Genomic DNA, 16,455 nt, shown 5'->3' with positions numbered 1-16,455 from the left:
AGGGTCTTTAGTTTTTTGGTTAGATTTTTTCTTTTTTTTTAAATTAGATATGTGGGAAGTCAAGGAGAGTTTTAATAGAGGGCTGGTATGACTTGTTTAAACTGAAACTCCAATATTTTGGCCACCTGATGTGAAGAGCCCACTTATTAGAAAACATCCCTGCTGGGAAAGATTGCAGGCAAAAGAAAAGGATGATTGGATGGCATCACTAACTCAACGGACATGAGTTTGAGCAAATTCTGGGAGATAGTGAAGGACAGGGAGGCCAGGCGTGCTGCAGTCTATGGGATCGCGAAGAGTCAGACACAACTTAGCGACTGAACAACTGCTTTGTAGGTGCTAGAAGACTACTTTGAAAATTATTGCAATAACTCAGGCAAGAGGAGATGGTGATCCTTGAAGAGGTAAGTGTTTTCTGTAGCATGATCATTCCTCATCTTGAATTACCCTTGAGACATAAGGTCTACTAGCTGCTCTTTTCACTTTTCTGTCACTTGGAAAAGCGTGGATGTTTTCTGTTCATTCTCATGCATGATTCCACATTGGCTGTAACAGTAACAAGGAATGTAAGGCATATTTTAGACAGCCTAGTTCTTGTTAAAACCATGCTTTCAGTTTTCACTTATAGGTTATTGTTGCTAGCCCGTCTGTTCTAGATAAGTACAGCTGAACATTCAGCATCCAAAATTGTTTTCTTTGATTATCGTGATTTCTTCAACTCATGCGCTCCATTTTAAGGACACAGGAGAAAAAATTAAACCAAAAACAAAATTAAAATACATGGCATCTTTTCAAAGTCCCACTTTATGCCTTAATTTAACTCAGCTTTAATAACCTTTTCATTTTCACATTTCTTTCCAGATAGTGACAGCCCCAGTTAGTGTATTAGAAAAGTAATAGTCACTTTGCAAAAATTTTTTCTCCTTCTCTTAGATTTTTAAATATTTAAGATCTACAATTTATTCTTCAGCACAAAACTACCTACTATACTACTTCCTCCCCAGTGCCAAATTCATCGTCATTTTGGGGGAAAAGGCAAATAATAATAGTGTTAATTATACATGGCACATAATTTAAATGCCAAAGATTCTTTAATTAACATTTTTATTAAAATGACATAACAGTAATGATTTTAAAGTGAAAAATTCCATGAACTTGACACAGTTTCTGTTCACATATTAATAAACACTAGACTGTCTCTCTAGTAATTATGGAAATCCCCACTGGAAATATAAATAACACCAATGGGAAAGTTTAAAAGAAATTAAGAGACAAATCATCATATGAGGAAACTTATTTATGTTCCAATAATACCTTTTACAGTAATTTCTGAGAAATTGCTGAAAACTGCAAAATAGTCATCATAAAAATAATAAAATGTTTTGCATTACAAAATGTTAATACCTTACCAATAGGACAGGTTACTTTTTTATATTTATTAATCAGATCTTTTTTTGATTGATAGTATTTAAAAAGAGAAATCTTTCTTACCAAAGCAGATTCCCTACAATTTCATATTATACAAGATTCTCTTAGAGATATGGCAGACATGTTATCTTGGTTATTGAATTAAGGAAAAAAAATGCAACTAATGGTTTTTATGATGCTTTTGGTCATAATCATGACCATAGAGATGAATAAAATAATAAAATGGCTCTGATTTTAATAAAGCTTTTTTTCCATTTTTTCATTTAGCTATTCAAAATATATTTCTATCTGTGTCTGATACACTGCTAAAAGTGGCAGAATAAGTAGTGGAAACACATCACATGATCTCCAGTGGCACTTTTTAGGACAAAATACAACTCTGGTATAGTCAGATATTAAAACCTCCTGAAACACCAAGAATTCACAGCTAATCCCAGATAAACAGACTGGCAGAATGAAAATTCTCCCATTGATAAAAATTCAAGGTCAGGTGTTCTGACTCCATTTCTAGTACTCTAATAATTAGAACACAATACTGATTACCGCATAGACTTGGGGGGTATGGAAATCACAGCCAGCCTTCCATCCTGTTTCTCAGCTAAGACTGAAGTTGGCTGAGCTCTCTAGATATTTTTTTCAGCAATTATTTTGACCTCAAATATGTCTCTTTTCTGTTTGGATTTATACCCTCCTTAGTATCTTACATACATCTCTCTGCTCCTCCACCATTATATTGACAGCTTCTTCTCACAAATACTGTATGAATGCACGCTACAAAGTTGGTCGTAAATATCTGACACATGGATCCATGCACAGTTGTGAGACGAGTCTTTTTCAGTAACTGTACTTCTGATTTGAAACCTGTTAAAATAAAATGCAATGTGATAATTAGTACAAGAATAGGGAATACTATTAATATCTACTGTCTCCATAATACTGGCATAGTTGGTAAGGATATTGGTGAAAAAGAGTTTCCGAAGTGCATATTATTGAAAAAAAATGAATTTGAATTCAAATTTTCCAAATGGTAGCGTAACAGCCTTCACTATTAAGGCATAAAAAGGACTCAAAAATTTTTTAAGAAATACTACTAGTTGAAAATAAAATTAAATACAACTCTGACAAAAAAGAAAAATCATTTAATACTTTATAATATTAAATTATAATACATAATAATTGTTTACTTATCTTTCAACCTTTTACCTAGAGGTATACTTTTACTTACTTCTTGGAAGGAAAGTTATAACCAACCTAGACAGCATATTCAAAAGCAGAGACATTACTTTGCCAACTAAGGTCCATCTAGTCAAGGCTATGGTTTTTCCAGTGGTCATGTATGGATGTGACCTGTTGGACTGTGAAGAAAGCTGAGCACTGAAGAATTGATGCTTTTGAACTGTGATGTTGGAGAAGACTCTTGAGAGTCCCTTGGACTGCAAGGAGATCCAACCACTCCATTCTAAAGGAGATCAATCCTGGGTGTTCTTTGGAAGGAATGATGCTAAAGCTGAAACTCCAGTATTTTGGCCACCTCATGCGAAGAGTTGACTTATTGGAAAAGACTCTGGTGCTGGGAGGGATCGGGGGCGGGAGGAGAAGGGGATGACAGAGGATGAGATGGCTGGATGGCATCATCGACTCGATGGACGTGAGTTTGAGTGAACTCCGGGAGTTGGTGATGGACAGGGAGGCCTGGCGTGCTGCAATTTATGGGGTCGCAAAGAGTCGGACACGACTGAGCGACTGAACTGAACTGATACTTATTAAATAAAGTAGCAGTTTAGTAAAATATTATTCGGTATATTTAGTGAGTAGACCAAGTAGAAGAGTTCTTGCTAACGGTGACTGAGAACTAAGTGAAGAATCACAAATATCAAGACCATTGAAAAGCAATTCAAACAACTTTCTATATTTTAAAAAACATTTATTATTTTATTTATTTGGCTTCTCTGAGTCTTAGTTATGGCATACGGTATCTTTGGTTGCAACATGTGAAGTCTTAGTTGAGACATATCTAGTTCTCTGACCAGGAATTGAACCTGGGCCTCCTGCACTGGGAATGTAGAGTCTTAGCTACTGGACCACCAGAAAAGTCCCAAACCACCCTATATTTTTTAATGCATCCTGAAGGTTGTATTGTATTCCAATATAATGATAGACAATGAGAATTGGCCTTCCCTGGTGGCTGAGAGGGCAAAGTGTCTGCCCACAATGCAGGAGACCTGGGTTTGATCCCTGGGTTGAGAAGATCCCCTGGAGATGGAAATGTCAACCTACTTCAGTACTCTTGCCTGGAAAATGCCATGAATGGAAGATCCTGGTAGGCTACAGTTCCTGGGATTGCAAAGAGTCCTGAACGACTAAGCAACTTCACTTATGAGAATTGCCGTAAGTAAACAGAAGCATGGCTCTGTTCTATCCGCCCTTACTTTCCTAAAGGAGGAGTGTTAGTTATTTAGTCAAACTCAAAGGGCGTTACTGAGCCTCAGTGTAAAAGCTAAGGTCTGGTACTCTTCATCCCGTACATCTATCTCTTCTTGGTTCTGAGGATGGTGGATTGAGAAAATTCTTCTGTTGAAATAATTAGGCAAAGGTCATGAAACAGATTTGATCCAGCCTCAGGGAGAATTCTGGCCAATGTTCTTCTCCAAAATATCTTTTTGACATCTAAGAGATTTTGGAGAATGTACAGAGCCAGATTAAAATGGCTGTCACCGATGAATAGTTACACATCAAAATGTTGGTTTGGACCTACTCTTACGACTTTAGGGAGTCCACTAGTCAGTTTTTAAAATAGCAAACGAAAACTCAACACAAACAAGTGCTACAGAAAAATAAGATATATATTTTGTCAAGATCGTTCATTAATAAATTCAATGTGCTTGGCCAAAATGAGATAGTTCAGTGGTATAAAATCAAAGTGTGATCATACTCAGCAGTTTGTACTATTCACACCCAATAGTGCTTGCCAGAAGCAAATGAAAAGCCACTCTGTAAAATTCAAATTAATTCTACAAAAGTTTGAGATATGTTAAGTGCATTAACAACAACAACAACAACAAAACAATTCAGGCATAGACGAAAACAAATAAACAAATGAATAAAAATTAGAGGAAAAATGCGACTTCCCCAGTGGTCCAGTGGCTAAGCCTCCACGCTTTCAATACAAGGAGCCCAGGTTTGATTCCTGTTTGAGAAACTAGACCCCACATGCCGCAACTAAGTGTTCGCATGCATACTGTAACAAAAAGAACCCGCATGTCACAACGAAGACCCCACCCAAACAAATAAATAAATGTTTTTAATTAGAAGAAAAAGATAACAGAAACAGATACACATGAGTATAAAACACTAGGTTATCAAACACAAATATTAAAGCAACTATACAGAGTATTCTAGGAGTTAAAAGACAATATTGAGAATGTTTTGGAAAAGCTAAGAATTATAAATTGCAACTGGATAGATGTGAGAAATTATAAAACTTAAAAATTCATTAAACAAAGTTAAAAGCTTAATTAGGGCTTTTAACAGCAGTTTAACTGAAGAAGAGGAAAAAGATCGAAACTGAAAGAGGTATGACAGGTAAATAGGTTAAAGAAAAAAGACAAAACTATAGGAAAAAGTAAATGAGACATATAGGATATTGTGAATGGGTCTATAATACATTTAATTGGAATTATAGAAGGAGGGTAGAAAGTCAGGAAAGAGCAACATTTGAAGCAAGTATGGCTGAAAACTTCAAAGCTGAAAAAAGACATAAAACATATTGCTTTCAAATAATTGACCTTTCAAAAACAACAATAAAAATAGAAAACATTATAATAATATCTTTGAATGCCTGAGAGAAAAAGGTTACAGATTTCTAATTTTATACTCAAAATATTTTTTTAGAAAAGTTGAAATGAAGAGTTTTAGACAAGCACAGAGAATTCAACTGTAAAACTTCAACTCTAAAGGAAATATGAAAATGTATTCTTCAGATTTAAAAAAAATGATGCAAAATGGAAGGTAGGAGAGGCAGAGAGGAATAAGAAGCAATGAAAACCATGAATCTGTGGGGAAAATCTAATAAAATGCATAGATCTCTATTGTTTTCTAGGGCTATCTTTTTACTGACTCCGAGATGCCATCAATTGTTGGTTGGTTGCCATTTATTTAATTTAATACTGTGAAATAAATGCATCTGAAATGAGAATTTAGCAGAAAACCTAGCAGAAGCTGGAAAACAAAGGACTATTTTGGTGCAGGATTAAATGAAAAATAAAACCACCAAACAGAAAAAAGAGTAACAAATGAAATGTGCATTTCTCAATCTTGCCACCAGGTGGAGCGTTGTGGCCAGTGTTAGTCACTCAGTCGCGTCTGCCTGCCACACCCCGGACTGTAGCTCACCAGGATCCTCTGTCCATGGAATTTCCCAAGCAAGAATACTGGAGTGGGTTGCCATTTCCTTCTGCAGGGGAGCTTCCACACCCAGGGATCAAACCCGGGTCTCCTGCACTGCATGTAGGTTCTTTACCATCTGAGCCACCAGGGAAGGTGGAAGGTGGGAGGAGAAAATTATGTCCCCAGGATGTTGAATCACAAGCTGCTTACGCATACAATTTCTCTATCTGAACCCATGATAAAAAGCATGTGCCAGACACTGTGCCAAGTGATTTTACTTTTATCTCAAAATCTTTAGAGGTGGGAATTATTTTTATTCTCCTTTACAGATTTGGAAAGGGGGTGGGGGGGGCACAGATAAGATTAAGCACTTATCCAGTTCCACACAGTGAAAGGACCAGACTTAGGCTGAAAACTGACTTCAAAGCCCTGCTCTTAACCACAGATTTACAATGAGTGAGTGCTCCTTCCTGGGAATCTTCAAACACATGCCCTCTTGGTAAGAAAGCTGAGGGACCACTTGTGTTGATATCTTGAAGTGACCACTCAGCACTTTTTGACCTGTAAGTCCTCCTCTATCCTCTTGTTTTACTTTTTTTTTTTTTTTTTCCTGGCTCGGTGTCTCTTCCCATCACTGTGTCTCTTTTTCTCTCTCTTCCTTATTATGGCCAACAGATTGGATCCTTAACTGTGTGACATGCTCTTACCTCTCTGAGAGAAGGTATGAAGCTTTGTCTCTACGGATACTTACAGGTTAGACAACAAGGTGGAGCCATCCTCCCAGAGCCATGGTTCTTCTGTCCGACGGCGAGAAAGCCCTATCCAAAATGAATGATCAGGCTGGGAAGACACTCGCCTTGATATAAACTCCTGTAAGGAAACATAGATACAAGTCAAGGAGAGAGAAAGAGAGACAGTGAAGGACAGAGATGATAGACAGAGAAGATACAGAGAAAGACTGTTAGGAGATTTTGAGAGACAGAGATTGAATCACCTTGATGGAGGATGCGTGCATATACTGGCATCAGCCTAGATAGACGTGCCAATTCTTGAATGCCAGTCACTGTCTCAAAAAGCATATCTCATTTTTGCAGAGTCCTTATCGTTTAATTTTCCAACAAAGAATAGATCCTTCTTTTACATATAGCTGTCCAGCTTTCCCAGAACGACTTATTGAAAAGATTGTCTTTTCTGCATTGTATATTCTTGGCTCTTTTGTCATAGATTAGGTGACCATAGGTGCATGGGTTTACTTCTGGGCTTTTATCCTATTCCATTGATCTATATTTCTACTTTGGTGCCAGCACCGTACTATCTTCATGACTGTATAGTCTGAAGTCCGGAAGCCTGATTCCTCCTGCTCTGTTTTTTCTCCTCAAGATTGCTTTGGCTATTTGGAGTCTTTTGTATTTCCGTACAAATTGAAAAAATCTTCTAATTTTATGAAAAATGCCATTTGTAATTTAATAGGAAAATTTTATTGAATCTGTAGATTGTGTTGGGTAGTATAGTTATTTTCACAGTACTAGTCTTCCAACTCAAGAACATGGTGTATCTTTCCATCTGTTTGTGTCATCTTTGATTTCTTTCATCAGTATCATAGTTTTCTGAGTACGGGTTTTTTGCCTCCATCAGTTCAGTTCAGTTCAGTTGCTCAGTCGTGTCCAACTCTTTGTGACCTCATGGACTGCAGCACGCCAGGCCTCCCTGTGCATCACTAACTCCCAGAGTTCACTCAGACTCATGTCCATCGAGTCAGTGATGCCATCTATCCATCTCATCCTCTGTCGTTCCCTTCTCTTCCTGCCTTCAATCTTTCCCAACATCAGGGTCTTTTCAAATGACTCAGCTCTTCGCATCAGGTGGCCAAAGTATTGGAGTTTCAGCTTTGACACCAGTCCTTCCAATGAACACCCAGGACTGATTTCCTTTAGGATGGACTGGTTGGATCTCCTTGTAGTCCAAGGGACTCTCAAGAGTCTTCTCCAACACCACAGTTCAAAAGCATCAAATCTTCTGCACTTTCTTTGCCTCCATAAGTTAGGTTTATTTTGAGGTATTATCCTTTCTATGGCAATGGTAAGTGAAATTAGAACACTCCCTAACTCTATACATAAAAATAAACTCAAAATGGATTAACAACTTAAATGTAAGGCTGAACACTATAAATCTTAGAAAGAAGCATAGGCAGAACACTCTTTGACATAAATAGCAGCAGGATTTTTTTGGACTCACCTTCTAGAGTAATGAAAATAAAAACGTATGAAAACAGATAACAAATGAGACCTAATTAAACTTAAAGCTTTTGTACCACAAAGGAAGCCACAAGCCAAACAAAAAGATAGTCCTTAGAGTGGGAGAAAATATTTGCAAACAAAACAACTGACAAGGGATTGATCTTCAAAATATACAAACAGCTCATGCAACTCAGTATCAAAACAACAGACAACAAAATAAAATAGGCAGAAGACCTAGAGAGACATCTCTCCAAAGAAGACATACAGATGGCCAACAAATCCATGTAAAGATGGTCAACATCACTAACTATTAGAGAAATGCAATTCAAAACACAATGAAGCGTCACCAGTCAGAGGTGACACCAGTCAGAAAGGGCCATCATCAAAAAACTACAAACAATAAATTCTAGAGAAGTTGTGGAGAGAATGGAACCCTCCTACAGTATTGGTAGGAATGTAAATTGGTACAGCCACTATGGAGAACAGTATGGAAGTTTCTCAAAACACTAGAACTACCATATGACCCAGCAATACCAATGCTGGACATACACTCAGAAAAAACAGTGATTCGAAATGACACATGCGCCTCAGTGTTCATTGCAGCACTATTTGGGATAGCCAGGACATTGTTGCAACCTAAATTTCCATCAACAGAGAAATGGATAAAGAAGATTGGTACATAAAAACAACGGAATGTCACTCAGCTATAAAGATGAATGAAATAGTGCTATTGGCAGAGACATGGATGGACTTAGAGACGGACTGTCATACACCATGAAGTAAGTCAGAAAGAGATAAATAAATATCATGTAATGTTGCTTATATGGGGAAGCTGGGAAAAGTGATACAGATGAACTTATGTGCAAAGAAGAAATAGAGACACAGACATAGAGGACACATTTAAGAACACCAAGGCGGAAAGGAGAGAGGGATGAATTGGGAGATTGGGATTGATATATACATATATACTTGTGCTCAGTGCTCATGCTCAGTCACCCGGTCGTGTCCGACTCTTTGCCACCCTATGGACTGTAGCTTGCTGAGCTCCTCTGTCCATGGGATTCTCCAGGCACGAATACTGGAGTGGGTTGCCATGCCCTTCTCCAGGGGATCTTCCCGACCCAAGGGAACCCAGGTCTCCTGCATCTTCGGCATCACAGGCAGATTCTTTACCACTGAGCCACCAGGGGAGTCCCATACATACACGCCTATGTGTAAAAGAGGTAACTAATGAGAACCTACCGTAGAGCCCAGGGAACTCTACTCAACCCTCTGTGGTGATCTAAATGGGAAGGAAATCTTAATAAAAGGGGGCTCAGTTTGTTTTATAGCAGAAACTAACGCAGCCTCCTAAAGCAACTATACTCCAATAAAATTTACTATAAATAAATAAATAAATACTTGATGGCAAAATTGTGCTTCCTGCATTCAATCTGCCAGAATAAATCCAAGAACGACAGAGTCTGCAGGCCGTGTTCATGGATGACAGGCTACTATCATCTCCACAATTTTAATTGAAAATATAAGTTTATATAGCCTTTGTCAAGAAATGCTTCGCAGAGTTAGATGACTAGGTTAAAACAGTTTGGTTCCACTGCACGTTTTATGAATAAGTAATCTACGGGTTAATGATCATATTTGAATTATTGACAAATATAACTCAACAAAGTGGCAATTATAGGAAAGTCTAAAAGCCAGACAGACTTCCAGTCCCATGCCCCTTTTTTTTTGCCGTACATCTACTTCCATTAATTTTTATGTCAACCACAACTGTGGGGAAAACAAAACAGAAACACAAAAATTGCGAGTAGTAAAAGTAAGTATAGAAGTTGTAGGCCGTTCAGATTTATAAGGTAGAATATTCCCTGACTATTAACTCCTCCTCATAGCTCATCTGAGTTCTATCCTTCAGGCAAGATGCATTGCAAGTTGCTCTTTTTCTGTGCAATTTTTATGTCTACAGGAATTTCTCTCTCTGAATTTCTATGGCAGTTGGTGCCAATACAAGATATTTAACTTATAACAGCTGTTGAGTCGTTTCTATTTTCTTAAAAATTATTTGAGCATGGCTAGAAGTTTACTTTTAAACCTCTTGTCTTTCCTAGTATCTTGCAAGGAATAAATTATTTATAAGTGTATATTATCATAGCTTGATAATTATGGCGATAAGGGGAAGAACCTTCTATTTCACTGTACCACAGGGAGTTCAGGATTGGGAACGCATGTACACCTGTGGTGGATTCATGTCAATGTATGGCAAAACCAATACAGTATTGTAAAGTAAAATAATAATAATAATAATAAGTAAATAAATAAAACCTAAAATCCAAACCCACAAAAATGAGTGTGGCTTGATTAGTAGAGTCAACTTGGAGTTGTGTTTAAAGGATTTATTTTAAAGTGTAATGTACTGGAGTGGGTTGTCATTTCCTTCCCAAACCACAGATTGAATCTGGGTCTCCTGCACTGCAGGTGAATTCTTTGTCAACTGAGCTAGCAGGAAAATCCAAAATGTGTTCATATTTTAATTAATTAAAAAGAAAAGCTTGTATTATATCCTTTACTCAATATATGCCATTACTATAATTATAGAGAATATGTAAAATTACTTTCTCTTAGGGAAAATAGTTATCTGGAAGCTACCTCTACTTTTCTGCTCAGTATAGATCACAGATATTATAACGAAAATCTACACTTACCAACTCTTTTGAGCTGTCTATCTTCAGGAGATTAGAGCCCAGTTGAAAGCATCGTCTTTTACTTCCATCCCAGGAATCTAATAGTGTGTTAAATAGATAACAGCTATCCTCACGTGTGATCCAGTTAGGGGGACAAGCGCTAGAGAAAACTCCTGGAAATAAAAGATAAATACAATAAGGTTCATACTATGAATGGTACTTCAGTACAGGTACCATTCATCCTAAGGACATAATAATCAATAAACTGCCATGAATATATTTCATTTTCAATTCAAATTATACAGATATGACTTTACAGAAGGGATCATACTAAACCCCTTATTCATCTACAGCTAAAAAATAACTGGGTGACTACAGTGTTTTAGACTATCAACTCTCCTTTCTTTCTTGTCTTGTCTTCCATGCCTTTACAGTCAGCTCAGAACTCCTTTTCTCCATGATAACTCTCAAAATAAATCAATGCAATATCAGTCACTGAGATATACAATCATTTCATGCTGACTTATTTTACAAGTGTGACATCTATTTCAGAATGCAATTCATCATATAAGAAAAGTATAAGAGCACTCGTTCACGTTACAGAGTAATGTGATAAAGACAGTGAAGAGGTATGTGTTCAGAGATGGAAAATTGAAGTCCAAATATTGGCATTAAAGTCTACTGTATACAAAATGGTAATTAAATCGATTAATTGGTATGATTAAAGAAAAGCAAACTTAACTGGTTTTCAGAAACATATTTATTAGGTTTATAAATATTAAACATATCAATGAACCTTTAAATTCTTAGCAACACTTTCCCTTCTTTCCTTTTTCTATTCTTTTTTTTTTTTTTTTACCTTTTCTGGTGTCCTATTTCCTATTTTAACTATATCACTTTAAAATGTCTTTTCCCTATCGTGTGAGAACCCATTCTGTTCCTTCAAATCAAATTACGCAAACCTCTAAAAGCTTAAATATGTGAAAAATTAGTGATTTGAAAAAAATCCAACTAAGTTGGAGATTCATAAGGTATTTATGCTATCACTTTGCAATCTGGATCTCCTGCATTGCAGGCAGATACTTTATTATGTGAGCCCCTAAGGAAGCCCTTGTATATTACAGAGGACTTATTTTACTGAGATAATATTGCTCTGGGCTTTATTTGAATGTAGCATCACCACATATAAAAGTACTTTCTTCATCCCCTGCTCCAAGCCTTAGTATCAAAAGGTAACCCTTCTGAATCAAGGATCCTATTAATCCTTAACTCTGCCCTTGCCTGTGGTCGTGAGAGCCTTGGTAGGTATCACACTATCTTCTAAAGATGACTGTGTGGGTTGACTCTGGTTGTCTTTATTTCTTGATGGAAAGCTGTCACTCTTCAACGGGTTGTTCCCTGAACTGGATCTCCAAATACCTTCATATACCAACAACAATAGTAATGACAGAAGAAAAAAAAGTCATTTTTACTACGTTTGAGAATTAAAATCCCAAAACCCACATTTTTGTTGGAGTATAAAGGGATGTATTCTTGATTAGTGAGAAACAGATAACACATTGCTGATGGAGAGGCAGAGATAGATGGTAGATAGATAGGTGATACCTTGAATAGATGGAAAAAGGAATAACTTCCATAAAGAAGATTTAATACAAAAGATAAAAATGAAGTAGATAGGAGGATGGGGGAAAGGAAGAGGCAAGTGGAATATAGTCCTTTAGTACCACGATGGATTTGAAATAGTAATAAATCTTCTGTATTATATTATTTTAAAAATGAGAGTTCCTTGAGAATCTGCCAGGTCCCTATATCATAGAATGTATTCAATAAACACATGACTACTTAAGAAATCTTTCATATTTTCATATGCCCTTCTCAAAGGCACAATAATACTTTATCCAAAATGGAATTCATGAACAATAAAATCTAAGGAAACGTATTCATCTATTACAAAATAACTACTCAGAATTTCATAAGTGCTTTGAGTATTTCCTGATATTATCCAAAGGAGTTTAAAGATCAGGTGTAAAACAATTTCCTTAAATCATGAGATGCAAAAAATGGCTTAAATTCTTTAGGGAATTTATCTCTTAGGAAAATAAGCACCAATTGCACTTCCCTCACCTCCACTGGTTTCTTTTCATGAATTTATCCTAGGAATTCCACAGCTTTGAAACCAGTTATGCAAAGAGATCTTGTAGATAAGAGTATGAGTTATCAAGACAGATCACCTGCATTTCTAATCATGGTCCTAATGTTAACTAGTTTATGACCCTAGAAATAAAGTTAGAACTCATAACATCAATTCAAAGGGTAGATATTCAGATCCAGTTAGATTATGTTATACTGTTAAAAGAGTGCCTGGGGGACTTCCCTGGTAGTCCAGTGGTTAAGACTTCACTTTACCGTGTAGAGGGTATGAGTTCTATCCTTTGTCTGGGAACGAAGATCCCACAGGCCTTAGGGCCAAAAAACCAAAACATAAAACAGAAGTAACATTATAATAAATTGAATAAAGAAGTTAAAAATGGTCCACATTAAAAAAAAAAAAACCTTTCCTTAAAAGCGTGCCTGAAACATTATAAATGCTTATTAAATGTCTATTGCTGTTCATCTTCCCCACCAATACTTACCCAAGGTACTCAGGACCACAGTTATCACCAGCAGCACTGAGCATAAAATGCCCAGAGTCACAGCAATCAGACGCCAACGAGAGGATGCAGCACAAAGCCCTAGAAAGCCAAAGGGAGCAGAAAGGGAATCAAGAAACAGGATGATAAATCACTGAGCACGCCAGTTTGCAGTTCATCCAAATCTGATACCCAGATAACCTACTCGTCTAGGGTTAGTCTGAATTTTCCTCCCTCTTTAGTGTACCTCTTCTGGGTCAGCAACTGTACTTTGAGCACAGTGCCTTGAGAGCTATGCACTCCTAATTTCAGCTCCACATTGATATCTTTAGGTCTTGACATTACCAGGATTCCCATCCAATCTTAGAAGAGACAGCTTAATGCAGCAGAAATAACACTGGGTAGGAAGGGTAATCTTCCTCTTTCACTTATTTCTTGTCTGTCACTGGGCAAATTACTTCCTCCATTTTTCCATTTCTTTTTGTGAACAATTAGGGTAATGATGCATCGAAGAGTGATTGTGAGGATCAACAAGTAAAAGCACCTGGTTTAGAGACTACTAGCACATTATAGGCAACTCACAGTTTGTCCACACACACCTATAAACACACACACACCTTCATATCTCTTGCTTAACCATGTTTTTCCATTCTTCCCCAAAAGGTTGCCCAAGAAAACAAAACTGTGTGACAAGAGGAAAATAATTGCACAATGGGAATGACCAGAAAGCAGAAGAGAGAAGATGTTGATGTCAAAACCTGCGAATAATCTCTTTCTTGATAACAGGAAACTCACTTTATATTAATATCACCACATCAAGACCGAGAATCAGCAATAGGAGCATGTCAGAAAACTGTCAAATAGAAGACTCATGGAGGAGATTAAATTGCTCACTCAGTGAAGAGAGAAATGTTTTAACGCCCTTCTTCAGATTTCACTTTTTTTACATAATGTCTAAGATTCATGTCCTGATAATGGAATCTTTTATCTAACTCATATATATTTCTTCACTGTTATACAAAAACCTTTTTGTTTAAAAATTTTTTTCCAAATCAATCTCATGATAAACATAAAAAAATCAGATTTGGGATTCTAAACCATATGACTTCTTTTATTTTGAATTAAACTTTTCATTTTGTATTGGAGTATGGCTTCCCTGGTGGCTCAGTGGTAAGTAATCTGCCTGCAATGCAGGAGCCATGGGAGGCATGAGTTCGATCTCTGGGTGGGGATTATTCTTGTCTGGGAAATCCCATGGACAGAGGAGCTTGGTGGGCTGCAGTCCATGAGGTTGCAAAGACTCAAATACTACTGAGTGACTAAGCACAAAAAAATGAATATATTGAAATATAGTCAATTAACAATGTTGCGATATTTCATGTGGGCAGCAAAGAGACTCAACGATACATACACATATATCCACTCTCCCTTGAACTCCCTCCAGTCCAGGCTTCCACATAACGTTGAACAGAGTTCCCTGTGCTATACAGTAGGTTCTTATTATCTAAACCCTGATTTCTGACCTCCCTTTGACCTTTTCCACAAAATCCTGTTGTTTTTCTTGTCTTCTTTCTTTTCTTTTCTAACTCCAATATCCTGATGTTGTCCATCTGCACTTCTTTAGGTTTCCTTAACCTTCATTCTACAATTTACTTTTTTCTGTCAAACAAGTCACTCATTGAAATTCCTTCATCTTTGCATTTCATCACATTTATCACCAACTCCTTACTTTTGAAGTGTCTGTCTCTATAGAACAGAGAAAGTGTGAGTATTTTTTCTATCATCATAATAATTAACTTCAATGCAGTTGATCCTTGAACAACACGGGGTTTAAGGCACAGGTCCTCCCCACACTATACCTTATAGTTGGCCCTCTATATCTACAGTTTCTCCATAGCCACAGTGTGACATCCATGGATTCAACCAACTACAGATCGTCTAGTAGTGCGCTATTTACTTTTGAAAAACATTCATGTATAAGTGGATCTGTGCAGTTCAAACCCGTGTTATCCAAAGATCAACTGTGCTAGTGATTAGCCATTGAATGGTTGCCCAGAGAACAGTCTTAGTCCTCATTCAAATTATCTTCAGTGACTTCTGAAAACCTTTAAAAATATATTAATAAAAGCCTGGAAAACCAGAAGTCTGTCCAGTTTTTTCCACTTCTAGTTTTAGTTATAAGAGTGTGAATGTTGAAGTCAGAAAGAAAAAGATATACCTTTCTCTGAGACTACAGATCTCCTGGTGATGCTGCGAGAGCTGAAGTCTAATTGAGTATATCCATCTTCATCCAAATTTTCTACCGAAGATTGGCATTCCATTGTTAAACTGAGTTTCTGAATTGACACAGCATCTGAGAGCTTTCTTCTCTCTCCTAAGACAACCGCCTGTGGACAAAAGAGGATCTGTGAGTCAAGTCATGTGGGAGACGCATTTACTAGGCTTAAACAAGTTGAGCTAAAGTAGTCCAACCAGATACCCAAAAGCAGGAAATGAAAAACTATACTGTGGTAATTTCCCATTGGTACCTTTAGATCCTGTTTCAGAGACTGATGACTCTTCAGAAAATTATAAAGTAGGACTTTCCTAGTGGCTCAGTGGTAAAGAATCCACCTGCCAATGCAGGAGACATGGGTTTGATCCCTGATCCAGGAAGATTCCACATGCTGAGGAGCAACCAAGCCCACCCATCATAACTGTTGAACCTGTGCTCTAGAGCCTGTGCTCGGCCACAAGAGAAGCACTGCAATGAGAAGCCCGCACACAGCAACTAGAGAGTTGTCTCTGCTCTCTGCAACTAGAGAAAAGTCTGTGCAGCCATGAAGACCCAGTGTAGCTAAAAATAAATAAAATAAAATAAAATTTTAATTATTTAAAAAATTATAATGCAACACAGTAGATAGATCTTTGTTTCAGATCAAACATAAGAAAAATAAACCATTTAATGTTTTATGCTGCTTTCACTATTCTCACGTCTGAATTGGACATCATTAAAGGATTTGACCTATGTAAACCTAACTTATATGCAGAGGACATCATGAGAAATGCTGGACTGGAAGAAACACAAGCTGGAATCAAGATTGCTGGGAGAAATAT

General features: G+C 37.1%; 1 protein-coding gene across 3 annotated transcripts; it reads right to left on the bottom strand.

Moving 5' to 3' along the window:
- On the bottom strand, positions 241-15,779 carry CLEC7A (C-type lectin domain family 7 member A). 3 transcript variants are annotated; one of them, XM_018048489.1, is made up of 6 exons: positions 15,578-15,779; positions 13,363-13,461; positions 10,751-10,902; positions 6,566-6,684; positions 2,137-2,289; positions 241-546 (listed from the first exon to the last, which is right to left on the bottom strand). In XM_018048489.1, the coding sequence occupies exons 1-5, from the start codon at positions 15,678-15,680 to the stop codon at positions 2,157-2,159; spliced, it is 606 nt and encodes a 201-aa protein (XP_017903978.1). In that variant the 5' UTR covers positions 15,681-15,779; the 3' UTR covers positions 241-546; positions 2,137-2,156. The 3 variants fall into 3 exon arrangements, with proteins under 3 accessions (XP_017903978.1, XP_013819665.2, XP_005680909.2); XM_013964211.2 differs by lacking the exon at positions 241-546 and adding an exon at positions 12,011-12,148 and having other exon boundaries at positions 839-2,289; XM_005680852.3 differs by lacking the exon at positions 241-546 and having other exon boundaries at positions 1,418-2,289.

Source organism: Capra hircus, chromosome 5 (assembly GCF_001704415.2).
Source record: "Capra hircus breed San Clemente chromosome 5, ASM170441v1, whole genome shotgun sequence".
Classification (NCBI taxonomy): Eukaryota; Metazoa; Chordata; class Mammalia; order Artiodactyla; family Bovidae; genus Capra; species Capra hircus.
This window is presented reverse-complemented; position numbering and strand designations above follow the sequence as displayed.